This window comes from Scyliorhinus canicula, chromosome 3, assembly GCF_902713615.1.
Source record: "Scyliorhinus canicula chromosome 3, sScyCan1.1, whole genome shotgun sequence".
Lineage (NCBI taxonomy): Eukaryota > Metazoa > Chordata > Chondrichthyes > Carcharhiniformes > Scyliorhinidae > Scyliorhinus > Scyliorhinus canicula.
In genome coordinates, this window is record NC_052148.1 from 242169959 (window position 1) to 242197502 (window position 27544).

At 46.8% G+C, this 27544-nt stretch overlaps 1 protein-coding gene across 4 annotated transcripts in view; it reads left to right on the forward strand.

Moving 5' to 3' along the window:
- Positions 1-24704, forward strand: part of maml3 (mastermind-like transcriptional coactivator 3) — a 631458-nt gene extending 606754 nt beyond the window's left edge. For all 4 annotated transcript variants that reach the window (XM_038792474.1, XM_038792472.1, XM_038792473.1 and 1 more), the window contains 2 exons: positions 1084-1204; positions 23231-24704. In XM_038792474.1, the coding sequence (XP_038648402.1) occupies positions 1084-1204; positions 23231-24204 (1095 nt within the window). In that variant the 3' untranslated portion in view covers positions 24205-24704. The remainder of the gene's footprint in view (positions 1-1083; positions 1205-23230) is intronic.
- The last annotated feature ends 2840 nt before the right edge of the window (positions 24705-27544 follow it).

Here is a 27544-nt window from a genome sequence, read left to right on the forward strand (position 1 = left end):
CAACTCTGGCTATACGGCATCAGACTTGAATCTCCGGTGAACCTTACCTTAGCACAAGACACCACCTTCAGAGGACAAGTCAAGAGGTCTTGAGGGTGATGAGTGAATAGAGAGAAAAAGGCCTGCGTTAGAATAATTTGGCCTGGAAATTCCAAAGCGGTATTTTTGATCTCCGGCCATAATTGTGGCCAGAATCATCAGACAATGATGCATGGTGTCTTGCGCCATTTCTCCATCTACTCCACTAAAGGTACGGCGCAAGCTCTTTTTGAATTTCAGTGCTTTTGAAAACTGTTCCAATTATCTTACAGTTCGCATAGTTTTTCTCAAATCAACTTCACTGAAAATGTTAATAACAAGTACTTGCCTGAGAGTGTGGATTGGCGCAAGCTCAGTCACACTGCAGATGGCAGAATGACACAGCCCTGAAGCCACCACTGCTAAAGAGGTCTCACGCAGCTGGTACAAGTGAAGGGAGTTGTACAACAGCAATGCCAAATCGCAATAGATTTCAGCTCAAGTGTGACTCTGTGAAGTTTGTCTAGCTCCAGCTAGGTTCTGACACCTATGTTCTCCTCACTTTCCCATGGGCTGGTTTAGCACACTGGGCTAAATCGCTGGCTTTTAAAGCAGACCAAGACAGGCCAGCAGCAGGGTTCAATTTCTGTACCAGCCTCTCCGAACAGACGCCGGAATGTGGCGACTAGGGGCTTTTCACAGTAACTTCATTGAAGCCTCCTTGTATAAGCGATTTTCCGACAATAAGCGATTTTCATTTTTTCATTTTCATTTCATTTTTCATGGTTTTGTAGGCCACATATATAACATTTGGTTTGGAAAGGGGGACGTAATAACGGGGCGGGTAGAAAAATGAATTGATTTTTTTTATGACTGTCTAGGAAAGAATTAAGTTGGAGAAAGTGCTTAGAAAAAGATGCTGAAGATGTATCACTGCTTCACTGGGGATCTTAACCATTGATCTGGTTATAGCACTACGATTGAAGTGACTACAGTAACACAATTGTAGTATTGGTTTCCCCACCTCTGATGGCAGAACTAAGGGTCTTGTTTTCCTTCCATCAGCAACAGCAGTTACAGCAACAACAACACGACCAGATGCAGAGGCATCTCCCCAGGCCACATCCACAGTGCAAGGACCAGCAGAGGAATCCATATCCTGTTCAACAGGTCAGCCAGTTCCAAGGTAAGCCTGTCAATTATTAACTCTTTTAAGCAGTTACAAGTGAAATGTGTAGTTTGCCCTGGAAGATTGAACTTGTGTTATTAAATGAACAGGCGAGTACATTCAGATCCCATAAAGGCCATAGGTTATGTTTACAGAATAAATAGAACAGAATTTAATCAGGCAGCAGTGTTCACCATAAATAAATGTTCAGCAGCCTGTGCATACATCAATTGTGTGGGTTATACTTCCATCGGATACAATTGCCTTCAGCTCCCCTGGACTGAAAATACCATTCCAACCTCCAATGGAAAGTCTATGCATATTGGCATTAATTGAAGAATAACTATGTTGTGACACCCCTGCAATCAAGTGGCTAGATCAGACTCAGGGCAGAACTTTGCAAGGGCCTGTACCACTGGGGGGGGGGGGGGGGGGGGGTGAGATCTCTCACACAGTGAGTGGCTTAGTCAAACATCTTAGATATTTTGCCTGCAGTTTTCCTCCCCCATAAGAAAATCTCAGGCAAAGCACCTTTGATATTCCTTTCACCTTTGAGACCCCTCTGGTGGCATGGCATGGCACCAAGGAACGATGCGCCTTCAGTGTCTGGGCGCACCTGGCTGATAGTACAATGTTGTATTAGGAGATTGTTGAGCAGGCCTATTTCTTGAAGTTACCTGACAGGGAAGCCCTCTGAGATGCTGTCATGTTGGATATTGCAGGAAAGCAGGAGAAACATAACAAAGCTTGGACCCAGAAAGGTTGAGGTGTTAAGTTCATTCCTTTCATCGACCTTCCACAGTCTCCCATGTCATGGACACTGCCCAATAGTTTAGCAAAGTAGAAGGGCGGTGCTCATAGCTCAACAATGTGACAGAACTTTCCCATGTTCCACCTTGGAAACATTGGCCGCGATTCTCCGAAACGGAGAGAAACAGCCGACACCGGAGTGAAACCCGGAGTGTTTCACTCCAGCGTCTGATGCCGCTCCTCACCCCCTATTCCCCCCCCCCCCCCCCTCCCGGGGGGCGAGGAGCGGCGGAGCACGAATCTCGGGCACTGGGCCTTGACGCTTGCGTCAAAGCGGCGCGCCGAGAATGACGCGGCCGGCGGCGCCTAAGTGACGTAACCCGCGCATGCGCAGGCTGCCGTCTTCCCCTCCGCTGCCCCACAAGACATGGCGGCTTGATCTTGCGGGGCGGCGGAGGGAAAAGAGTGCGTCACTTAGAGACGCCGGCCCGACGATCGGTGGGCACCGATCGCGGGCCAGTCACTTCATGAGCACGGGCGTGGTGCTCGATTCTCCCTCCGCCCCCCCCACAGGCCCCACACATACCTGTCGCGCGCTGTTCACGCCGGCAGCGACCAGGTGTGGTTGGCGCCGGCGTGAACCGGTCGGGTTCGTCAGGCCGCTCGGCCCATCCGGGCCGGAGAATCGCCGGTCGCCATGAAAAACGGCGAGCGGCGATTCTCCGAGCGGCGTGTCGCAAAACGCAACACGCCATTTTGCGGGGGGGTGGGAGAATCGCGGGGGGTGCCAGGGCGGCGTGGCGTGATTCGCCCGGCCCTACCGCGATTCTCCCACCCGGCGTGAGGAGCGGAGAATCGCGACCATTGTTTCTTGATTAGGTGTCAGTACGTGAATAATTAGCTTAGAAATAATTTCTCCTTAAATTTAGGTTGGAACTTATGAAGTTGCTATTGGTGAGTCACAGGATACAATGTTGTATAACAATAGGAGTGTAATGCCATGTGGGTTGGACGATGTTTTACCCCAGTTATTCACTTATAGTGATGAATTAATTGATTTTTAAAATTAAACTCAATTAATTTTCTGTGAAAGCAACACATGAATGACCTTGATTATCATCATGGGCACAATTCACTCGTTTTGAGTCTAAGTGCTCCTTCCATTGGGGAATCGGGACTGTTTCCCGCTGTCGGTGGGAGCAATGGTCATGTGCCATTCAATGGCACTTTGAAACTTGTTTTAGGAGGATTGTGCGTTACGTTGGACCTGAAAGGGGCAGGGCATAAACTCATTGACAGGTCCGGATCTCAGAGATCCTGGTGCTATTCTTAGAGGGCCCCGATCTCAAGATAATGTTGCAGACACCCCCGCCCCTGCCACAAACGCTGGCAAGGTCCCACCCCGCCTAATTGCTAGCAAGCCCCCCCCCCCCCCCCCAAACGCTGACAAGGCCTGGCCCAAATCGCTGTCAGGAACCCCCTCCTCCAGTTGCTGCAATCCCCCCAATTGAGTGACACCCTGTTATGGGCTTATCAAATGCCCTCCCTTCAATCCTACACCCCTTCAGGTCTCCCCTCTTCCTGCAGGCCTCCACTTCAGGACCCACCTCTTGGCAATGTCAGTCTTGCGGGGTGTGCAAGGGAGTGAATACCCTGTCTACGCTTGCCTCTCGGGTGCCGAGGGAGGTCCTTTAGGGGAGGTAGAGGTCAGTGGCTTGGTCAGGGTTGCAGAGTTGGGGATCTTTCCCAGGATTGGGTCGTCTGGCAGGTCTTCCTTTCCAAAGCACTTTGTGCAATGAGTTATATTTGATTTTTATTTCAAACAATAAGTTTGATTGTTATGTGGGCAAAAGCTGCACTAACACCTCATAGGAAGTTATGACATTAATAAATGGGCAGAATCCTCCCATACTTTTTCAGAGTATCAGGCTCAGTTAGAAAACCAGCATATAGCTCTCCAGTTCCGCTAACCAGTTTTCTCTCCTGATCTTGAGCTTCTGTGAGGAAACAAAATGAGTGGGTGTGATTCACATTGTCATCTGTCCAGAGGTGGCCCGATAGAGCTGGCACTCAGCTCCACGGAGATCATCCTGAATGGGCACTCTGATCAGCACTAAAGTGTAACTCTTTGCTGCCCCCTCCCCCCCACCCCCCCCCGCCCTGCCCCAACATAAAGGTATTGGAGCCCTCCCCCAGTCCAGGTCTCTCCCCTCCCCACCCTGGACAATCATTGGACCCTCCCCGCAACCATCACCACTACCACGGAATCACCATTCCCCCACTTGCTGCCCACTCCCCCTCCTCATGCCTGCAAGTTCCCCCCTCAATGTCTGCCCTTCCCCCACCACAGACAGATGGGACCCCCCCCCCCCCCCCCCCCCCCCGATGGAGCTCCCACGAGGATCCACTCCCGGCACAGGTTGGCACTGAAATGTCAGCACTGCCAGGTTGGCACTATGCCAACCAGTGCCAGGCATGAATCTCCCCCCCCCCCCTATAAATGCTAAACTATAAATGCTATACTTACATCTGCATCACATGGGGAGAAAGCAGGATTAGGCTTTTGAGTTGTATGATCCTTGATTGTGATAAATGACGGAGCAGGTTCGAAGGACCAAGAGGCCTCCTCCTGCTCCTATCTTCTATATATCTATGTACATCGGCGATGTAGGAATATTCAGTGAGGGGGGGGGATCATGTGATGGGGAGCTGGCAAATCATATAGTTTATTTAAATCCATTAAATTAGGTTCTCGCCCTTTGTGAATGTGAACCTCGTGACATCACCGGAGAGGGGTGTGGAAAATCAGGAAACATGATTCCCTCCGCTTGTGTCGCTGTTCTCTCTGACGGCGTACGCGGGTTCAAAATCGCCCCCAGTATGTTCATTGGTGGTGTTGTTATCAGGAAAGAATGTTGGTCAAGGCACCAGGACAACTCCTTATTGATCTTCAATTGGTGCAATAGGATATTGTAACACTCATCCAGTGCAACATTACACTGGAATGCCAGCCTGAATTATTCACTAAATCCTTTGTGTGAGGTTCGAACACACAACCTCTGACCCAGGGGTCTGAGTACTGCCAACGAAAACAAACAAATATGCCTCTGACCAGAATTGGAAACTCCACTTTCTCTCTCCCCAGCCCAGGGGCACTAAGACCACTGCAGCACTCGGAGTACTGTCCTAAATGACATCATCTAACTTAGAGAGTTCAGATAAAGGTTCGTACCATTGGGTTTCCTAGTCTGTGTGGCCAAGTCGGTATTACAAAGTGCCTGAAACATCATGGAAACCCAAACAATGCTTTAGAAACTATTTATTTTCAGCCATTGGCTTCCTTTCCTAGCTTTCTGAATTTTGCCTCTTTTTAAAAATGGTACTAAAAAATATTGCCCATTTTGTTTGAATGCTGCTACTTTGAAATTAAGGTAATGTACAGGGGCGGAGAAAATTCCTTCAATATTATCGTTCCGTTGTAAAATTCCAAATGAACCATGTTCTGACCAGTCTCTAACTCTTTCTCATTGTATAATCGTGCCACTTAGGCGATGCTTACATTGGAAAAGAAACAGAATGTTCCAGGAAACCTCTGATGTCTTTGCAATTACTGTGCTTATACTCAGAGGCTCAGCTTCCAGACGGTTCGAGTGAAACAGTATCAAATCAAACTATGAAATTCAAGCACAATTAAAATGTTTTTTTGAAAGGGCTGGTGAAAGTGACTGGTGTTAATACACTGTAGGTTATTTCTTCATTAACTAGTTGGCTTGTTCAATAGCCTGGCTCCCCAATTAAAAATCATATTTCATCCTCCCAAAGCCATCCACATACCTGCTATGCTTCTTCCTCTGAGGTGCATGGAGCTTTCACAGTGCACATAGATTTACTATAGCTTCTAACTGCGATGAAAAACTTGCACATCAGCATCGGGAAACAAACGGGTAAGCACGACAGCGCAAGTGAGGATCACCCTTACCTTAATAGTCTGGAGCCGTTCACGGAGACCTGGAATGGAGATCCCGTACCCCCACAGGCACTTTCTCAGGCTGGGATTTTAGAGGGAAGGAGTGGCCCCCATCCACAGGCCGGAAAGCCTCAGGGTAATCCCGCTTCGGCTGGTTGTAGGAGCCCCGAAGTGATTGCTCCTGCAGTAGGCAATTAACTGCCTGGTGTCAGGGCCTCCGTCCCTTTCAGGTTGGAGATTCTGCTACCCACAGCTGTCAGCCAATCAGAGGGCTGATGCTTTTCGGTCCCAGTGACCACTGCTGGTACTGCATCCAGATAGGAGCAGCAGCAATGGAGTAGGGCCCGGAATGGCGCGCGGGCCCATCAGGCCGTAGGAGGTTTGCAGGTCGGTGAGGGCAGGGGGTTTGTTGTTGAAGAGGCAGCCCTTTACATTGGTGGGGGGGGGGGCCTCCATCGGCTACAGTTGCCCAGTTAGGAGGGTATTCCTCCCCTGCAGCTTGCAAGGAGGCTGTCAGGGTGGTGGAGACCCCTCTCCCCCTGGTAAAATACCAGTAGTGGCAGGAAGAGGTCTTTAGGTTACCTCTAAATTATCCAATTAAGGACCTTATTTGGCCTCTGGGCGGAAAGGCCAAACACCATCTTCCTCACTGCTAGTAAAATGCCATAAGTGACAGGAAGGCAACAGGTCCACCACTCCACACTCCCTGAGGCCCACACCAATTCAAGATAAAGGCAGCCCTTTTGCAGATTGCCCAGGGAACTTCCCCTCCCGTCATCACTAAAGGACTGTGTAGTGTGGATCACCACACGATACAAGAAGGCCAACTGACTTACTTTCACACAATGTGCTCTTCTCTGTGCTGTTTTAACAAATGGATGCACCAGAATGGAAGCCAATGAAACATTCTGGAAAGTAGTTAGTAGCAATGTAAGACTTGATGCCTGTCTCTGAACTCCAGCCCGTGAAGTGAAGATGTCTATGCCAGCTTGCCTCTGCACCTTGATATATATTTTTACAGAATCACGACATTGGGAGCACCTGTCAGGAATTCGGGCAGTTGGTCCTCATGATTTTTCTTCTGTTATTTGTAGAATTGCCTCTTTATTAAATGAGTTATTTCACATACGGTATTTGCCCAAAATATTCAGATTGTTTTAGCTTTCTGGGGAACTGTGAAACTAAATGTTAACACTAACACAATGACTCACTCATCAGTGGAATCACAGCAACCCAAAACAGATCTGTGAATTTAATATACTTCTTTCATACTAAGGGCCTTTTCAGTAAGGCACCACACGTGACATAATTGGCAGCTTTCAAATGTGCTTTAGATAAGTACAAAATTCCCACTGAACTAATATTAAAAAATTCAGTGCAATGCTATTTTACATGTAATTATCCCCACTCTTTAGCTGGTCTCTTTGGTTCAATTGGTAAATGCATGATCTGTCGAACCGTGCTATCTAGATCAGTAAGGACCCAACTTTGATCTGCAGATAGCCCCGCATCAGCTGGTCTCAGTCAGGTGATACTTGATGTGTTACAATTAGCGTCAGCACTCCTGGGATTAGGATGGAAATTTAGCTCAGGTACCGGCTCCTGGGCAGCTGGGAATTACATGAATAAATATCAGGTATGGAGAGATTAAGCTGCATTGTGATTATCCGTTCCTCACCCCCACCACCTCCACCACAGATTTGTAGGCACACATAATGAAAGGCCAATTGGATGATGTGCGACGTCTTGCATTGATGTAGCGCCTTTAACTTAGTAAAACAGGAACGATAAGCAGACAAAATCCGATGTCTGCAGAACAGCATGACAGCATGCACCATCTCCCTCAGTGAGAGGAGAGGAGGAAGTTGAGGTGTTTGTGGGGTTAGTGATTATTTTGGCACCTGCTCAATAAAATGTAGAAGACAAAGGACATATTCCACTGCTTTGTGTTGCGTATCCCTGTTTATGTCTGCGTAAGGCCTCATTGCTAAAGACCCTGGCTGCAGAATGCAAGCCTATGAAATACTTAGCACATGAATCTGAATTTCCTTTCTCAGCTATCTTGGGGAGGTGTTGTGCTATTTATTTTAAACATATTGAAAGCGTGGTTCAAATCACCAAGGAGAGTATTCCAACCAAAAGCGTCCAACATCTGTATGCTTGTATGCCATGGTGTAATTTTGGAGTATTTTTGTTTTCAAGCTGCACTATATCTAGCAAGCATTAATTTTATGATTTTTGCCAAACAGCAATTTATTCCATCTCGTTTCCATTTGTTTCCCAGTGAAATTCTGGCAGGAACAGCCACAGAGAACAGCATGGTTACCACCAGTGATTACTATACTACTGTTGCTATGCTATTATTCACCACTGCCTTCCAACAGTAGCCCCCACATTTAACAGTGAATTGTTTTTTAACCATAACGATCGATCTTGATTGAACTCTAGGAGTCTGTAGTTGATTGATGTATATGTGGACATATACATACCGTTCCCCTTACTGAGAATACACGTGTGAAACCCCACGGAGCACAATTGTTGTGTTCAGTTTATTAGTTGAAACGATCTGGACTATTTAGACTTAATAGCTTTATACACGTGTGGAGACACAATAAATATTCAATTTATCACACTTATTTTTGGGTCAGATGTTCCCAAACTCTGGGTTGCGATCCCCATTGGGGTCACGGGCTCCAAAGCAGCTGTGGATCAGAAACTTAGTCCAGGGATTGGCTGCCTTTAAATGATTTAGTTTGCCTGTGGGTGTGGCACCAATACAATGAACTCTGAGCCCCGATCACTGGCACCAACTGAGCCTGCAAATTGGTTAGGTCTCGGAGTTATTTTTTAATGCCCGAATCCCTGCTGCTTGAAATCCACTCCACTCAACAACTGCACTTCCCACCTGTTTCCACACCACCCCCCCCCCCTCCAATTTTCACTCTGGGCCTGCATCAAGTGTGAAGCATTAAAATGGAGTAATGGCAGAAACAGGTTTCGGAAGTACTCTTTTAGATAGCAAATTTTCCTTTTCTGTTCAATTTTTTCCTTTGATGTTCTCTGTCACCCTTTCCTATCCTAAAGGCAATGACTCATGCTGACTTGCGGTACCTCACCCATCATGTCCATTCTTTTTCTACCAGGCCTTGATAATGATTCTGGCCAAGCTGCTCGATTATGTGGAACATCAATGTTGGGCCCAATGTCAGCAAAGGTTTTAGGCAGGGTATTATAGTCACAGGAGTCCCAAGAAGGTGGGTCACCTTCGCCAGGACCAGAAGATCCCACTGACGGGAACAGCTGGAAATCCAGCCCCATCATCTTTCAAAACTCTTCCAAAACGAGCAGTTTTCACTTGGATTGGAATATTGCCTGTCGACACGAGAGTGTAGAATGGTAAATGAAGGCTTTAATAAGCAGAGAACTAGCCAGTTACCGAGACGTGTGCTTACTGAGTGCCACCTACAGGGCTTCACCTTATATACGGCTCCCTGGTGGGCGGAGGCGGAGTCCCCAGGGTTCCAAACCCGGTCTTAAAGGGACATCACCTACATGGTGTTAAGGGTACAGTAACCATTCATCACATTGCCAATCTCACTCATTTATTTAAAATGGTTAAGCGACAGCAACATGTTGGCACAATGGTTAGCACTGCAGCCTCACGCTGCCGAGTTCCCGGGCTCGATGCCGGCCCTGGGTCACTGTGTGGAGTTTGCACAGTCTCCCCATTTCTGCGTAGGTTCCACTCCCACAACCCAAAGATGTGCAGGCTAGGTGGATTGGCCACGCTAAATTGCCCCTTAATTGGACAAAATGAATTGGGTACTCTAAATTAATATTTTTTTTAATCAAATAAAATGGGTAAGAGACAAGAGCTGGGAAATTATTGACCTAACGTAGTCACAGGACAGTTTATAGAGTCTGATGCTCGGGACAAAGTAACTGAGCACATTGACAGTTATGAGCTGATCAGGTAGCGCTACATGTGTTTTGTAAAGTCATGTCTCATGAAACTAGTTGAATTTTCTGGAGGAATAACTAATGTGGTAGATAAGGGAGGGTCTTTCGTTATTATTTAAATGGACTTTCTGAAGACATCTATTTTAAGTGGCTGCTGCGTTTGGCTGCAGAACTGAACAACTACATTTCTCGAATTTTTGACATGTGTTTTTGTTACAGCTCCACATAAGAGACTTAACAAAAAATGAGAGTACATGGAATTGGAAGCAACCTCTTGGCTTTAATAGGGAGTTGGTTTGAAGGTAGGGAACAGAGAGTAGGGTTAGACATAGAGCATACAGTGCAGAAGGAGGCCATTCGGCCCATCAGGTCTGCACCGACCCACTCAAGCCCTCACTTCCACCCTATCCCCGTAACCCAATAACCCCTCCTAACCTTTTTTGGTCACTAAGGGCAATTTATCTTGGCCAATCCACCTAACTTGCACGTCTTTGGACTGCGGGAGGAAACTGGAGCACCCGGAGGAAATCCACGCAGACACGGGGAGAACGTGCAGACTCCACACAGACAGTCACCCAGCAGAGAATAGAACCTGGGACCTTGGCGCTGTGAAGCCACAGTGCTAACCACTTGTGCTGCCCCTGTTAATGGTCAAACTGCCAGCATGTGGTGATCCCCAGAAAGCTGCACTAGGGTCACAGCTTTTCACTACATTTCAAAATGATTTCAACGAAGGGCAAGAGGCCATTTATCTAAGGTACCTATCGACAATAAGTTAGAAGGCTCAGTAAATAATGTGGATGGAGTAAGAAATTGCACAGGGACATAATGGATTAAGTGAGTGGGCAAGATTGTGGCAGATGCAATTAACTGTACGAACGTGTAAGGTCATCCACTTTGAACTTAAGAAAGATAGATCAGAATATTTCCTCAATGATGAAAAGCTAGGAACAGTGATTGAGAAGAGAGATTGAGGGGCCCCGAGTCCAGAAATCACTAAAAGCGAGTGAACAGGTACAAAAACTAATTGAAAAGGCAAACAGAATTTTGGAGTTAATATAAAGACGGCATGAAGTTTGGAACTTATATTCCAACAACACAGAGCTTTGATTAAACCCTGCCAGGTCGAGTGCCTTATTCAGTTCTGGGGCAGCACGTTTCAGAGTGCCTTGGATCGGGTGCAGTGCAGATTCACCAATGATACTAAGACTAAAAGAGTTAAATTATGAGGATAAATTGGATAGATTTGTATTCCCTTATCTATAAAAGATTGAGGGGTGATCTAACTCCGGTGTTAACGGGACCTCCTCTTGCGCAAGGATGATACAGTTTAAGGTGGTGCACAGGGGGCGGGATTCTCCGCGCCGAAATCGCGCTCGGCGCGGGGAGGAGAGTGGATGTAGCGATGTAGAGAGTGCAGTGATTCTCCACCGACAGCGGGCCGTGTTCCCGCCGTTGTGGTCCTCTCATGGTTCCACCCGTCGGGCACTCGGCATGGCGTCCGCAGCCGTCCTGGTGAGGGGCAGGGGGATCATTCACCAAGGGGGCCTCCAGGACGGCCAGGCTGTCGATCGGGTGCCACCAATCAAGCAGGCGTGCACCATCTGGGGGTGGCCTATCTTCTTGGTGCCGGTCCGCGGTGTGGGTCCACCATGTTGCACGGGGTGGCCGACGCAGGTCGTCACCGTGCGCATGCGCTGAACCCTGACCGGAAGTGCAGGGCCCCGTATCAGCAACCGGAGCTGCAAGGAGCACTCCGGAACCCTGCTAGCCCCCTCCAGGTAAGTGAATCGCTCTGGACTTTCTTCAGGAATGTCCGGAGTGATTCGTGTACGTTCTTTTGCGGGCGTGGGGACATAGCCCCATTATTGGAGAATCCCGCCCAGGGTGCATATGACTCGGTCGAGAATGAGTGGGTTCTTTCAGGGAGTAGCAGATGAGTGTGAGAGATGTGGGTGGGGGCCAGCGAATCACATGCACATGTTTTGGGGTTGCGAAAATTGAGAAGATTCTGGGCGGGAGTGTTTGTGGTCTTAGCCAGGGTAGTGGAGGAGGAGGTGGAACCGGACCCTTTGGTGGCGATATTTGGGGCTCATGAAGGCCGATGTCGTGGCCTTCGCCTCTCTGATTGCACGGCGGCGAATTCTGCTGGAGTGGCAGTTGGCATCGCCACCGGGGATAGCGGCATGGTTGGGTGACCTGTACGACTTACTGTGATTAGAGAAGATAAAGTATGTGTTAAGGGGCTCAGTGGGGGGTTTGGGGAAAGGTGGGGGTTGTTTGTGACCGTGTTTGAGGGGCTGTTCATCGCGGGGGAGGGGGGTGAAAAGATGTAAAATCTGTACAGACTTTGATTGTTGGGAAGTATGTTTCCCCGGGGTGTTTATTCACTGTAACCTGTTTTGATACATGTTTGTAATAAAATACATTGAAAAAAAAAATTTCTTTACAAAAATAGTAGAAATCTGGAATTACCACCGGCAAAAGGTTGTCACAGCTATGTAAATTTAAAACTTCAAAATTGAAACTGATACTCTTTTATTAGGAGAGAGAATTAAAGGTTATCAAACTAGGCCAGGTATATGGGGTTAAGACCCAGGTCACCCATGATCTAATGACATGGCTGAACAGGCTTTAGGGGTGAATAGGCTAACTCTAATCCTATTTTACTATGAATCATGGGACCATCCTGGGGCATGTGGTGCTTTCGAAGCCACAAAGTGCATTTACCTACTGAATTATCAAGGCCATCCTTATTAATAGAAAACATAAGAATAATGTATATACAATTTTAAATTATTTTATATATATATAGAGAGAGAGAAATTGATACGGTGAATTTCTATTCATGGTGACATGGAACAATTCACAAGTCAGTCTTTAACCTGGGACGAAGTGGCCAGAAGACCGGTTATCACTGAGTGACACAAGCAGAGTCCATGTAGACACCTGTAGGGAACAGCATGGTGGTGCAGTGGTTAGCACTGGGACTGCGGCGCTGAGGTCCCGGGTTCGAATCCCGGCCCTGGGTCACTATCCGTTTGGAGTTTGCACATTCTACCCGTGTCTGCGTGGGTTTCACCCCCACAACTCAAAGATGTGCGGGTTAGGTGGATTGGCCACGCTAAATTGCCCCCGAATTGGGGGGGGGGAAATAATTGGGTACTCTAAATTTATTTTTTAAAAAGGTTGACACCAGTACACTCGCCTGCAATTGGCCTCTTACACAAAAAGAGAACTGAGTATTAGAAAGGAGAACATATAGCAGAGGATAAACTAGTGTGTTTCATCAGAATGAAGACAATGGGCTGGATTCTCCAAAAATGGGGCTATGTTCCCACGCTGGCGTAAAAACGCTGGTGTTTCACTCCAGACTTTCCTGAAAAAAATAAAGAGCAATTCACTCACCTGCAGGTGGCTGGCAGGGACCCGGAGTAATCCTCGAAGTTTCAGCTGCGGATACGGGTCCCTGCACTTCCGGTTCTGAGTCTGCGATGGCGGACTCAGCTGGCGGGCCTGGACCAACAAGCAAGGTCCCACCAATCTGCCTCGCGCCGCTCCATCTGACCCGTCCGATCGCCGCACCGGCCGTCCATAAGCCCCCCCCCCTCTCTCCCCCCCCCCCCCCCCCCCCCCCCCCCCCCGCCCTCCACCAGGGCGGCCGCAGACTAAGTCCGCACGCCGCCACGCAAGAGTCCCATTCGGCCAGACACGGTTAGAACCATGTCATCGGGAATTCGGCCGGTGGGGACCAGAATATCGCTAGGAGAGCCTCTGGCAATGGCCCCCCAGCCACGTCGCGTAATTTGCACGCGAGCAATTCTCCAAGGACCGGAGAATCACGGGTGTGGCGCCTGGCCCGATTTGGGCACAAATGTTGATTATCCCCCCCCCCAGCCAAACTCGAACATGGCGCGGGGCAGCGGAGAATCCTGCCAATGTCGTCTTCAGACTAGATTGTCCAACACATTTGGTTCATAGAAGAGTTGGGTGGTAAGGGCAGCCGATTGGTCAATGATCAACTGACCAAAATATGAATCTGATTTCTGCAAATATGCAAAAGCATAAACATTAATCACATGCTCTGGACTCAGCATTGTTTTCCATACATTGTGATTATTATCATTTGATGTTGTTCCGTTTGTGAAGTCTCTCAGTTGCATTCAGAAATTTGTTTTGACATTTGTTCCAGATAAAGCCACTGATTTACAGCAGTTCCTCCTTCGTGCTAGACCCACTGTCTCCTCGTATTTCCCGAAGGTTATTTGTGTCCCCCTTAGTGAAGGCAGACCCAAAGTATTTATTCAACTGGTCTGCCAACTCTTTGATGCCCATAATGAATTCACCTGTTTCTAACTGTAAGGGACCTACATTTGTCTTCACCAGTCTTCTTCACATACCTATAGAAGCTTTGCAGTCAGTTTTTAAGTTTTTCGCAAGCTTACTCTCATATTCTATTTTCCCCTTCCGAATTAAGCCCTTTGTCCTCCTCTGCTGAATTTTAAATTTCTCCCAGTCCTCAAGCTTGCTGCTTTTTTCTGGCCAATTTATATGCCTCCTCTTTGGTTATAACACTATCCCTAATTTCCTTGTTAGCCATGGTAGAGCTACCTTCCCTGTCTTACTCTTGCGCCGGACAGGGTTGTACAATTGTTCGAGTTCATCCATGTGTTCGTTAAATGTCTGCCATTGTCTATCCACCATCAAAACCTTAAGTATCCTTTGCCAGCTTATCCTAGCCAATGCACATCTCATACCATCAAAGTTAGCTTTCTTTAAGTTCAGGACCCTAGTCTCAGACTTAACTGTGTCATTCTCCATCTTAATGAAGAATTCTACCATATTATGGTCACTCTTCTCTAAAGGATCTCGCGCCACAACGTTGCTAATTAATCCTGTCACATTGCACAATACTCAGTCTCGGATCCCTGCTTTCTAGTTGGTTCCTCAACATTTTAGTCGAGAAAACCATCCCTTAAACATTCCAGGAAATCCTCCTCCCTTGCATTGCTTACCGGTTTGATTAGCCCAACCAATATGCAGATTGAAGTCGCCTATAATAACTGCTGTACCCATACTGCACGCATCTCTAATTTCCTGTTTGATGCCATCCCCAAACTCACAACTACTGTTTAGTGGTCTGTACATTTGTCCCTCACCCCCATGATCCCAGAGAATTTTACTGGCTTTCTTCTTCCAGCTCCATCGCATTTTTCTTGTTTTGTTTTTCAAGAAAGTTTAACCTATCACGTCTGAAGAGTCTGCTACTCCACATGTCACACAGTAATTTAAATAGCTAAATTCTATAGTTAACCCACAGCCTACCAGCTCCTCCATGAGCAACATGCCAAGTTCAAATGAATGCCTCGGGTACCATGTTGAGGGGCTCCCCGAAACACTCAGTGGAGAAATGCACCGAAGGGCTTGGGAATGAAAGTTGCAAAGCAGAATGGAAGAAGCTTCTGGGAATGAATTGGAAACTGCAAATGATGGCACTCTTCCATCAGCGTCCAAAAAAAGATGCTCCGTCTGACTCATCAATCTGCCTTCTTTTTATTTGCAGACAACCAACGGTCTATTTTTAAGAAATATATCTGTATTTTTTTAGTATCGGGACAGATTTCTGTGGGGGTTCTACAATTGGCCTCAGCTGCTCATGCTTGGGAGGGGAGCAAATTATAAGTCGAGGTTCAAGCTCTTGATCGCTATCCAATCACTGGGGGTGGAGGATCAGATTCCGATGAGATGCCTTTCATGGTTACAAAGCTGCCTGGCACTTATTGTCTAGATTCACTGCTGAAGATTGGGTGATGTAGCAGAGGCCTGGCAGTACCAGGCGAGCTGTACTCAGCAAAGGTCAGCACCTTCAGGAATCAAGCAAAAATACTTGGAGAAGTGGCACTATGCAGGTTGTCCTTTATCTTCTTGCACTGTCACTCGGGCATTCCAGCCATATTTCTGCTCCTGCTAAGCTAATTTCCACGTGATTAAATTTAAATAGAACACATTTCATTATCACATTAGAGTGATTCACCTAATAATGATGTGAGTGAAATCTGCACTGCAACCTAATAAAAAGGTTTTCCTTTATTGGTGGTTGGGGGATTTTGTCAAACCACAAGTGTGCTGGTGGCGAGCTGCATATTTTAGCAGTCCAGCCTCCATCTGTGATCTTGTTATTTTTTGCTGTGGTATACTAAAGCACTGGCAAGGGAAATGTATGAACAGCAATAACAGCATTAACTTCAGTTCAGCTGGGTCCACAGTCAGTTCTACAAATTGTCAGTGTGTGAGAGATGTGTGCGTGTCTGTGTCTGTTAGTGTGTGGTGTGTCTGTCTGTGTGTGTATGTGCCTGCGTGTGTGGGTGTCTGCGTGTGCGTGGGTGTCTGCGTGGGTGTTGGTGTCTGCCTGCATGTGTGTGTCTGCGTGTGTGTGGGTGTCTGCGTGTGTATGTGTCTGCGTGTGTGTGTGTCTGCATGCGTGTGGGTGTCTGCCTGCATGTGTGTGTCTGCGTGTGTGTGTCTGCGTGCGTGTGGGTGTCTGCCTGCATGTGTGTCTGCGTGTGTGTGTCTGCCTGCATGTGTGTGTCTGCGTGTGTGTGGGTGTCTGCGTGTGTGAGTGTCTGCGTGTGTGGGTGTCTGCGTGTGTAGGTGTCTGCGTGTGTGGGTGTCTGCGTGTGTGTGGGTGTCTGCCTGCATGTGTGTGTCTGCGTGTGTGTGTCTGCGTGCGTGTGGGTGTCTGCCTGCATGTGTGTGTCTGTGTGTGTGTGTCTGCCTGCATGTGTGTGTCTGCGTGTGTGTGTCTGCGCGTGTGTGGGTGTCTGAATGTGTGGGTGTCTGCGTGTGTGGGTGTCTGCGTGTGTGAGTGTCTGCATGTGTGGGTGTCTGCTTGTGTAGGTGTCTGCATGTGTTGTGTGTGTCTGTGACTTGTGTTGTGTGTGTCTGTGAGTTGTGTTGTGTGTGTCTGTGTGTTGATTTATGTGTGTGTATGTTGGTCTGTGTGGTTATGTTGGTGTGTGTCTGCAGTGTGGTGCATTTGGCTGTGGTGTGCCAGGTGCATAGACCAAAGGTTCCCCCTTGTGGGGCAACCAAGAACAAAGAACAAACAAAGAAAAATACAGCACAAGAACAGGCCCTTCGGCCCTCCAAGCCTGGGCCGACCATGCTGCCCATCTAAACTAAAATCTTCTACACTTCCAGGGTCCGTGTCCCTCTATTCCCATCCTATTCATGTATTTGTCAAGATGCCCCTTAAACGTCACTATCGTATCTGCTTCCGTCACCTCCTCCGGCAGCGAGTTCCAGGCACCCACTACCCTCTGTGTAAAAAAACGTGCCTCGTACATCTCCTCTAAACCTTGCCCCTCGCATCTTAAACCTATGCCCCCTAGTAATTGACCCCTCTACTCTGGGGGAAAGTCTCTGACCATCCACTCTGTCTATGCCCCTCATAATTTTATAGACCTCTATCAGGTCACCCCTCAACCTCCGTCGTTCCAGTGAGAACAAAATGAGAGGTAGAATGAGAGGTCACAGATATAGGTGGACAGGTGGTAGATTTAGAACTGAGATTAGGAGGAACTGCTGAATTGCCTACTTCTGCTCCTAATTCTTATGTTTCTTTGTGTGTGTATGTTGTGTGTGGTGTATGTGTGTGTGGAGTATGTGATGTGTGTGTGCGCCGGTGTGAGTGTAGCATGGTATGTGATGTGTATGTGCACCTGTGTGGTGTGTGTGTGGTATGTGATGTGTATGTGCACCTGTGTGGTGTGTGTGTGGTATGTGATGTGTGTGCGCGCTTGTGTATGATGTGTGTGTAGTGTGATGTGTGTGTGCACCTGTGTGTGCTGTGTGTGTAGTGTGCTGTGTGTGCGTGCCTGTGTGCGATGTGTGTGTAGTGTGATGTGTGTGCGTGCCTGTGTGCGATGTGTGTGTAGTGTGATGTGTGTGTAGTGTGATGTGTGTGCACGCCTGTGGTGTGTGTGTAGTGTGATGTGTGCTTGCGCCTGTGTGTGGTGTGCTGTGTGTGTGTGCGATGTGTGTGTAGTGTGATGTGTGTGTGGTGTGACGTGTGTGCACGCCTGTGGTGTGTGTGTAGTGTGATGTGTGCTTGCGCCTGTGTGTGGTGTGTGTGTAGTGTGATTGCGCCTGTGTGTGGTGTGTGTGTAGTGTGATGTGTGCTTGCGCCTGTGTGTGGTGTGTGTGTAGTGTGATGTGTGCGCATGCCTATGTGTGGTGTGTGTAGTGTGATGTGTGTGTGCACCGATGGGTGTGTGATTTGTGACTCTTGATGCTTGAATACCTTGGGTTCATGAAGAATTACTAATTAAGCCAGGGGCTAAAGACCTAATAGCACCTGTAGAATTGTACCCAGCCAACAGTCAGTATCTGCATGCGTAGAAAATGGGGGTTATTAACGAGGGGATGGGGGGAACCTTATCACTGTTGGGATATATGGATTTCCAAACCTGCTCACTCCATTCTTTGCACAGATTGGGTTAATGAGTGTAGGAGAAGAATGTTTTACAGTGTTTGAGATGGAGACCTGTTCATTTCTCATTTGATACTGAATTTCAATGATGTTTTGTCGGGTGCTTGAAAACTGGGGTGGGGGGGGGGGGGGGGGGGGGGGGGGGTAGAATTTCCACAGGTGTTCCCTGATTTCCCAGTGTGACTTTGGCAGAAGTGTGACAGAATCCCAAGAGAAAGAGTGCAACCGGACTTTTATACCATTTCTCTGGAACTTTCTGCTGAAGTTATCTAGGAGATTGGAAGACCCACCAGGAAATGTACTGGCATGTGACTTTGAACAGAATTTGACCTGCGCTAGAATGGGGAGAGGCAGTATTCAAAATTACTCCTACTCCAATAGCTATTTCCAATCTTTGAGCAAAGTGTTTTTTTTTTACAAATGTCTTTGCTCTTTTTGTCTAGGTTGTTTGTGGGCTATTGAGTCCATCTTAATTCATCCACCAGAAAAACTCGACCGCCACCCTGACATTCCAACACCTAATTGTTTCGTAAATAATTCCAAGGTTTTTTGCCACCACTTTTCCTCCCGAAAGACATCTCACTCAACCTTTGGACACACTTTGTGTGAAAAATAATTTCCTGTTAACAGCCCAATTTTGTCTTTTACAATTTTGCATCATTCCCCTTATGCCCTAACCTTGCTATTTGGCAAAAGTAATATTCCGATTTACCATTCTGGTGACTCTTGTTACGTACCTGTACCAATTCTCAGGTACCAACTTGCCAACTTGAGAAGCTCAGATTTCACAAGTCTTCCCTCATAGCTCAGTGTCCTGAGGCTCGGAATCAGCCTATTAGCTCTTCCTTGCATCGCACTTCAATGTCTCTCTTGTGTCTCAGCAACCACAATTGGACGCACTATTCATGGAACAGTCTGAGTAGAAGAATGTGCAATTTGGTCACACTTCCTCTGACTTGTATTTAACTGTTTTGTCTATGCATTTTCAATCACATTGTTATTTGCTGCTCTTTATTGGACATGTTGAGTCCACTAGGAAAATGTTCAGCTACATTCATTAACAATCTTAATACCATTTGGGGAGTAGACATGTTCTTATTTTTACTTCCTGTACGCAGCATTTTTACATTCGTCTGCATTAAATTTCACATGCCATTTTTCCGGCGACTAATATATTTTCTGCGCTTCCTCTCCCACAGTCCACGGTTCCACCAGGTTCAGTATCATTTTAAAATTTGTCCACGTTGCTTTTAGATTCTGAATCCAAGGGGCGCGATCTAATGAAAAAAGAAGAGTCAGTTCTGAGCAGGATTAGAGGGGTAAGCGCGAGGAAAGGCCCCGCTATCTAACGGCAATCTTTTTTTTTCGTCCGACCTCAGTGGGGAATGCCCAAACGCACTTAGTTGCATTTCCATTTTTAAATGACGCCCCAATCTGTAGACAACCCCCACCTCCTGACATGAACCCCCCCCCCCCAACAACTCATTTGTTGGGGATCGTCGAGCCCCCGCATCTCACCTCATATGGACAAGGCACCACTGGGCCTAATCCCCAACAAGGGAAAAATGCCACCCAGGCACCGTGGCACTGCCAGCAAGCGTATTCCAGTATTTGCTCCGTGCCCTGTACCTTTCCTTCACTGTCTCACTCAAGTAGTTATTCTACATGTGATCCGGGACCATGGGCAGAATTTTCCACCAGTGGGACTTTCCGTTCCCGCTGAAGTCCATTAACATTTCAATGGTTCACCACATCTTGCAGGCCTGCCCCACGGCAACGGGGCCGAAGAATTCCATCCCATGAGGATGAATATGACTATTCGACTCTGAAGCACCTCACAGCTGAGTTTTATTCTCAACCACCTTCAATATCTATAAACAGTTTAGCACAAGTTAATAGAGAATAAGGAATGTGACTGAGATTGTTTTTCCTTCCTAGCTGAGGAGTATTGAGGTGGATTATATCACCTAGGGTGCTGCCTCAGTTGTGATTGGTTGACTGAGCAGAGATTCAGAATTCAATCTTGGGCCTTTGGTCAGGATGTTCAGGTACCACACCAGACTGTGTGCTTAACCAATAAACATGAGCCAGTGCACATTGTATGTTTAAAGGTAGGTACATTCACCAGGTGTGGATTCACTAGAATGATGCAAGGAGTAAGAAATGATAGTTATGAGAAATAAGTTGAAATATCGATACTATTTCTGTTGGAAAAGCGAAGGCTCGGAGCAAGTTTAACTCAAGGTTTTAGAATAGTGGATGATTTTGAGAGGGTGAACGGGGGAACGCTTCAGTGATTAGGGAGGTCATCAATCACTAAAAGAGTGAGAAAATTGTTTCGGAGATGTCTCTACCTGTGAGTTTTGGATCATTGAATGTTTTGCTACGTGAAGGAGCTGAGTGATAAAGGAAGAGTTGATGAACATTTGGAGCAAAGAATAAGTGAGATGGAAAGATTGTCCATACCAATCGATTGTGAGTATGGAGTTTGCTGTTTGTACCCGATAGCTGGTCAGTGTCATTGATATTCCTCCTGGGAATGCTTTAGGCAAAGGAGGAGCTCATGTTGCATGATCCTTGGCTGTGGAAGGGGTGTTTATGTCAGTGTTTTTCAAACTTTTTGTTCCCAGGACCCACTTTTGCCAAGCAGCTTACCTTCAGGACCCGTGCCAGTGACCTTCATGATACATACCACGTTCCCTTACCTTTAATGTAAAAGGGAGACCTGCTCAGTTCTCACAGCCTCACATGAATCAGGTTCAAAGGAGGAGAAAGCAATGCGCTTATCAGGTGCAGACTTACGCCAGTTCCTTTGAGCCTTCTTCTTCTTTATGAAAACGGAAAATCCAACTTCACACATGTAGGTCACCGTGAAACGAAATATCAACAAAATGCTTGTTTTACTCTGCACTGGATACTCCTGGGAGATGCTACTCCAGAATGCTGACAGCCCCATGGGCTTTTGGTGAATTTTTAATGTGGTATCACAGGCCAGGTACAGCAGCGTAGCATTTTAATTTTTCAAGTCAGCTGTAAGTTAATAACTGACTCTGGGTCTCAATCTCAAAAGGAACTTTTCATCCACCACTTCTCTTTCAAAATCTGAAACATCTCTCATTTGCCAGTACTTCACTGCACATAAAACATGTGAGCTTTACATCCTTATTTGCATTGGCACAATAAAAAAACCATACCTCAAGACACCATCTACTTTGTTCCCAAGTTAAGTTTCTTCTTTGTAGGCTGTTAATCAGAGGCCGTGGAGCTCTTTACAGGGCTAGCACTGCTCTGTCCTGGCCTGGACTCTCCTGAACAGCTCTCGACAGCAGATTCTGTTGTAAGATCCTGTCCAGTAGGTACACTGCCTATTTGAGTCTCTGTCCATCTCTTACTTTTAAGAAAATAATCTATCTTCTCAGTCCTCTTGCCTGCAGCTGGAAAGTGGAAGCAGCTCTGCTCCATGATTTGCCGCCAAAACCACGTACATGGAGGGCACTTGACGTCATGTGTACATGCAGGGCGCGTGACCTGTCGCTTCTGGCCGGAAAACTGCACACAGCCTAATTTATTTTCAGTTAAAAGGCAACAGCGGCTGCCATTCCCAATGTAAAAGCCAATAGCGGCCTTTGAGCGCTTCTCCCGCAATCTTGACCACCGTTGGAAGGGCGTGACTGATCGCTCCACGACCTTTCCGACATTCCGCCATGACCTACCTGTGGGTCACAACCTGTACTTTGAAAAACCCTGTCTTATGCTATTTAGGTGAGTCCACCCTAGGCCACAGATTACCACGCACTTCCCCTTTTCCTGGTGGAGGCCAGACAGGTTTTTCTTACTTTTCTTTGAATACAGTCCCAGTCACGCGCAGCACTCTGCATTGTTTGCTGTCCATAAGCAGCACTTAATTCAACCCTAATGTGGCGCTTAAAAAAAATATTATTCCAAACCTGTATTCAAAGTCTTTGTTTGTGATTTTGGGGTGGAGGGAAGGAGGGCGGCAGCACAGTAATTGTCAAATAATGGTTATGTAGAATGACAGTAGCACAGAGTCTTGGAGCTCTGAACACTGTCGGCAGATGGTTTACTATAGTAATTCTCCACTAAGTAAGTTTCCAATCTTAGCTGTGTGGGGAGGAAGGGGGAAGTACAGAATGTCAAGCACAGATCAAATTGCTCCATGTTGAGTAGGGGAGATTATGGGTGTCAGTCACTGCAAGGTGATCTCACAAACCTCCAGAAACAGGTTTCTCTCACTCGGACGGGGAAGCCAACGTGTTACACAAGATTAGCTCAGTGATAGAAGTGGTGGGGGCGTGGAAATAAATAAGTTCACTTTTAAACTCTAAATTGGTTGTAATGGTTTCTCTGGTAGCTTAATGAGGAAATGCGCTGCGTGCCAGAAAAAATATCCCAGGTTCAAAATACGATATGTGTAGATCTCAACTAATGCAGTGGTGAGAGCTCAAAGCCAATTCAAGCACTTGGGCAGAGAAATTGCCACGTGGATCTTGCTCCCAGTTGCCATTCTGTGATACCGGCTGCAAAGTATGAGGGTTCATTCATGTGTCATGCAAGAGAATGCTTGACTGACATCTGCAAGTTAAATTGCATGCTAGTCCTCACGTTCTTGACTCGTGTGAAGCATTCCCACTTAGCAAAGTAGCAAAGGGCCACTACACCAGTGAACTATAGCATGACGTACTCCAGGTACAGTCCAGGTTTTAATGGATCTGAACTCACAATGTGGAATACCCAACAAAATATTACAATCAAATAAGACAACAAAGTAGTCTGATCATAAACTAAATATTGTTTAAAAATGGCTAGTTACCACGTGATAAAAATCAAACCAGTTTCTGTCTCTTTCTCATTACAGGTACTGCCCAGGAGTTGGCAGCTGCACGGAACCAAGCTCTGCAGAATGCAAGAAATCCTCGAATGATGGCACAGAATCCAGGCATGATACAGATGACACAAGTCCAGAATTCTGGCGCCATACCTGCCACCACCGGACAGTCAGAGATTGGCATGGTACCCTATAGTAATGCCCAGAGCAGCCAACAAGGAATGTACAGTATGAGCCCAGGCATGAACCAAATTCTTCAACATTCAAACCAAAGTAACGTGAGCATGGCACGTAACGTTAGCCAGATGCAGAAACAGCCTATTGCAGGACAAGGGGTTGGAATGGTACCTGGTTATGGACAAAACCTACTTGGAAACCCTGTGTTAGCCCAACAACAACAACAAGTAAAAGGACCAGCAGGGCAGCCAATGCCCAAAGCTCAAGCTCAAAGGCTACAGCTAATCGGAAACTCTGGTACACCCGCTCAGAGCTGGCAGCAACACAGTTTGCAGAGCTTGCCCAACAGAACTCAGGCTAACAGCGAGTTAAGTCAATTCAACAACAAGTCAGCTTATCCAATGCAACCTGGTCAAACCAAGATGGCCAAGCAACATTTTCCCCAGACAATGGCGCAGCCGGTTCTTGAGACTGCGGGTACAGTTGGAGGGCAAATGATGTCTCATTTTGCAGGACACCCAAGGACCAACCAGCCTAGACAAATAGTTATGTCAGGCATGACCCAGACAATCCACAATATGACTGGTTTTAATCAGGCCACAGGCCAACAGTTGACAGCAGGTTGCTACGCACAAAGCAACCCAGGTCAAGGGTATCATGCAAGAACCACAAGTCAGGACATGTCCTTTAATTACATCAGCCAATCTGGGGCTGGTTCCTTCTCTAACTTATCAGACGGTGGAGATCTGATGGACTCTCTAATCAAAAGTGGATCGACAGAAGGCTGGATGCAAGAGTTTGATGAAATATTTGGTAACCAGCAGTAGATTGGCTGCAAATGAATTTTTAATTATTAAAAAGCTGTTAAATTAAGGCTTCCTCTAAATAAAAGTGTCTAGGGACCAAGTAAAGTAGGCCTAGTTTTGTAGTTGCACTGCTGTTGCATTACGGTGCTGATGTACATGTAGATGTGATACAAACTGTAATGGTTTAATGTAAATAGGTTTTTATATAAGTCCAAATATAAGGCTTACCATTGGGTCTACTTCCTGTAAAGAATGGCTCTTAGTTTAACAGAACATTGAAGTATTTTTATTTCATTTTACAGTTTTCAATTCATCAAGAAAGCAATGATATTGCACTTCAGACAATGTCTTATTAATTATTTGTACTGTAAACTCTAAACAAATGTGTTCATTGAATACAGTTTTTTTCTAGATTTCATTTTTACTCTGTATCTTAAGCAGTGCTTGGAACCTGAGCTCAGTTCTTTTTAAATCTGTACAGAATCCTCAACTGTGTAAAAGTGTGATGTTGAATTAAGTTTTTTTTTTTGGGGGGGGGGGGGGGGGGGGGGGGGGCGCCAGGTGTTGGGAGGTTGGGGAGAATGTTATGTCCATGAATTATGAGATATTATTAAAAAGAACTTTAATGTGAACTTGCACTAGTGGAGCTTTTGTTTTTCCAGAGAAGCTTTCAAGTAAACAATAGCACAAGGATTCAGGATTGTAAGTTACTATATACTTACCCAGGACTCTTCCCTCCCTTTGACCTCAGCTCCTGTTCATGCTCCCTGGTGCTACCCTGTTAGAATAGCCTGTGGCTCTAAGATGAGCACAGGACCAGTCTCAGCTGTGGTGCCTACAGCTGGTCTGCTGTTGGAGCTCACAGAGAAAGGATTCTCATCTATTACAGGGGTAGCCAATCAATGTCTACATGAGAGGAGAGGGAGGTGGGGAATGAAGGGGTGAAATTTAAGAGAGAGAAAAAACACGAGGCTCTGAATGGGAAGTCTGCAGGTTGCTAGTTATAGACCTCAAAAACTCAGTGCGTGATCAACCCGAATGTTGCGCCCGAATGGCAGTACGGCCGGTAGATGGCAGTGATCCCTCTTCTGGGATTTACCCAGCTCACCACAATTCACAAGATCTAACGCAATCTCGCAAGACGTCATGATCAGAATCTCACCCATTGTGGGCAGGATCAGTGTTTGGCAAGTCTGCATATTAGGGAGAGGCGGCTCATCTCACTCTAAAATGTAGCTCTCCTCATTTATTAAGGACCCGGGACCTAACCCCGTCACCTTGGAGACCTCAGGCAAGCGCCATTCAACGCTGTTCCCCAGGAATGAACCTGAACCAGGGCGGTACCAATATCCTGGGAGGGAAATTTGCTACGGCTCTTGGGGGAGGGGGGGGGGGGGGGGGGGGGTTTTTAAACTAATTTGTCAGGGGGCTGGGAAAACGAGCTGTAGTCCAGAAGCCAGTGTTGAGAGTACTGTAGTGAGATACTGAGGAGGGTATCAAGGTTGCAGGAGTGTACCGGCAGACAGAAAGGTGGGTTGTCGTGTGTCTACTTCAATGCAAGGAGCATCCGGAATAAGGTAGGTGAACTTGGAGCGTGGATTGGTACTTGGGACTACGATGTTCTGGCCATTACGGAGTCATGGTTAGAACAGGGACAGGAATGGTTGTTGGAAGTTCCGGGGTATAGATGTTTCAGTAAGAGTAGGGAAGGTGGTGAAAGAGGTGTAGGAGTAGCCTTGTTAATCAAGGATAGTTTAACGGCTGCAGAAAGGCAGTTCGAAGGGGATCTGCCTACTGAGGTAATATGGGCTGAAGTTAGAAATAGGAAAGGAGCGGTCACATGAAAATGAAAAATGAAAATCGCTTATTGTCACGAGTAGGCTTCAATGAAGTTACTGTGAAAAGCCCCTAGTCGCCACATTCCGGCGCCTGTCCGGGGAGGCTGGTACGGGAATCGAACCGTGCTGCTGGCCTGCTTGGTCTGCTTTAAAAGCCAGCGATTTAGCTGAGTGAGCTAAACCAGCCCTCCTAACATTGTTAGGAGTTTTCTATAGGCCCCCAAATAGTAATAGAGATGTGGAGGAAGAAATTGCAAAACAGATTATGGATAGGTGTGGAGGTCTTGGGGTAGTTGTCATGGGTGACTTTAACTTTCCAAATATTGATTGGAACCTCTATAGGTCGAACAGTTCGGATGGGACAGATTTTGTACAGTGTGTGCAGGAGGGTTTCCTGACACAATATGTGGATAGGCCAACAAGAGGGAGGGCCACATTGGATTTGGTACTCAATAATGAACCGGGCCAAGTGTTAGATTTGTTTGTGGGAGAGCACTTTGGAGATAGTGACCACAATTCGGTGTCTTTCACTATTGCAATGGAGAGGGATAGGGCCATACGGCAGGGCAAGGTTTATAATTGGGGGAGGGGTAATTATGGTGCGATTAGGCAAGAATTAGGGAGCATAGGATGGGAACAGAAACTGTCAGGGAAAGGCACAAATGAAAAGTGGAGCTTGTTCAAGGAACAAATACTGCGTGTCCTTGATAGGTATGTCCCTGTCAGGCAGGGAGGAAATGGCTGTGTGAGGGAACCATGGTTCACAAAAGAGGTTGAATGTCTTGTCAAGAAGAAAAAGGAAGAGTATGTAAGGATAAGAAAACAAGGTTCAGTTGGGTCGCTGGGGGTTACAAGGTAGCAAGGAATGAGCTAAAAAAAAAGGTGCTTAGGAGAGCTAGGAGGAGGCATGAAAAGTCCTTGGCGGGTCGGATCAAGGAAAATCCCAAGGCTTTTTACTCTTATGTGAGAAATAAAAGAATGACCAGGGTGAGGTTAGGGCCGGTCAAGGACAGTAGTGGGAACTTGTGCATGGAGTCAGAAGAAATAGGAGAGGCGTTGAATGAATACTTTTCTTCAGTGTTCACCAAGGAGAGGGGCCATGTTTTTGAGGATGAGAATGTGATACAGGCGGGTAGGCTGGAGGAGGTAGATGTTCTGAGGAGGGATGTATTAGCAATTTTGAAAAACCTGAGGGTCGACAAGTCCCCTGGGCCAGATGGGATATATCCAAGGATTCTTTGGGAGGCAAGGGATGAAATTGCAGAGCCTTTGGCTTTGATCTTTGGGTCCTCACTGTCCACGGGGATAGTGCCAGGGTACTGGACAGTGGTGAATGTTGTTCCTCTGTTCAAGAAAGAGAATAGGAATGACCCTGGTAATTATAGGCCAGTTAATCTTACTTCAGTGGTCAGTAAGTTAATGGAAAAGGTCCTGAAGGATAGGATTTATGACCATTTGGAAAGATGCAGCTTAATCCGGGATAGTCAACACGGATCCGTGAAGGGTAAGTCTTGCATCACAAA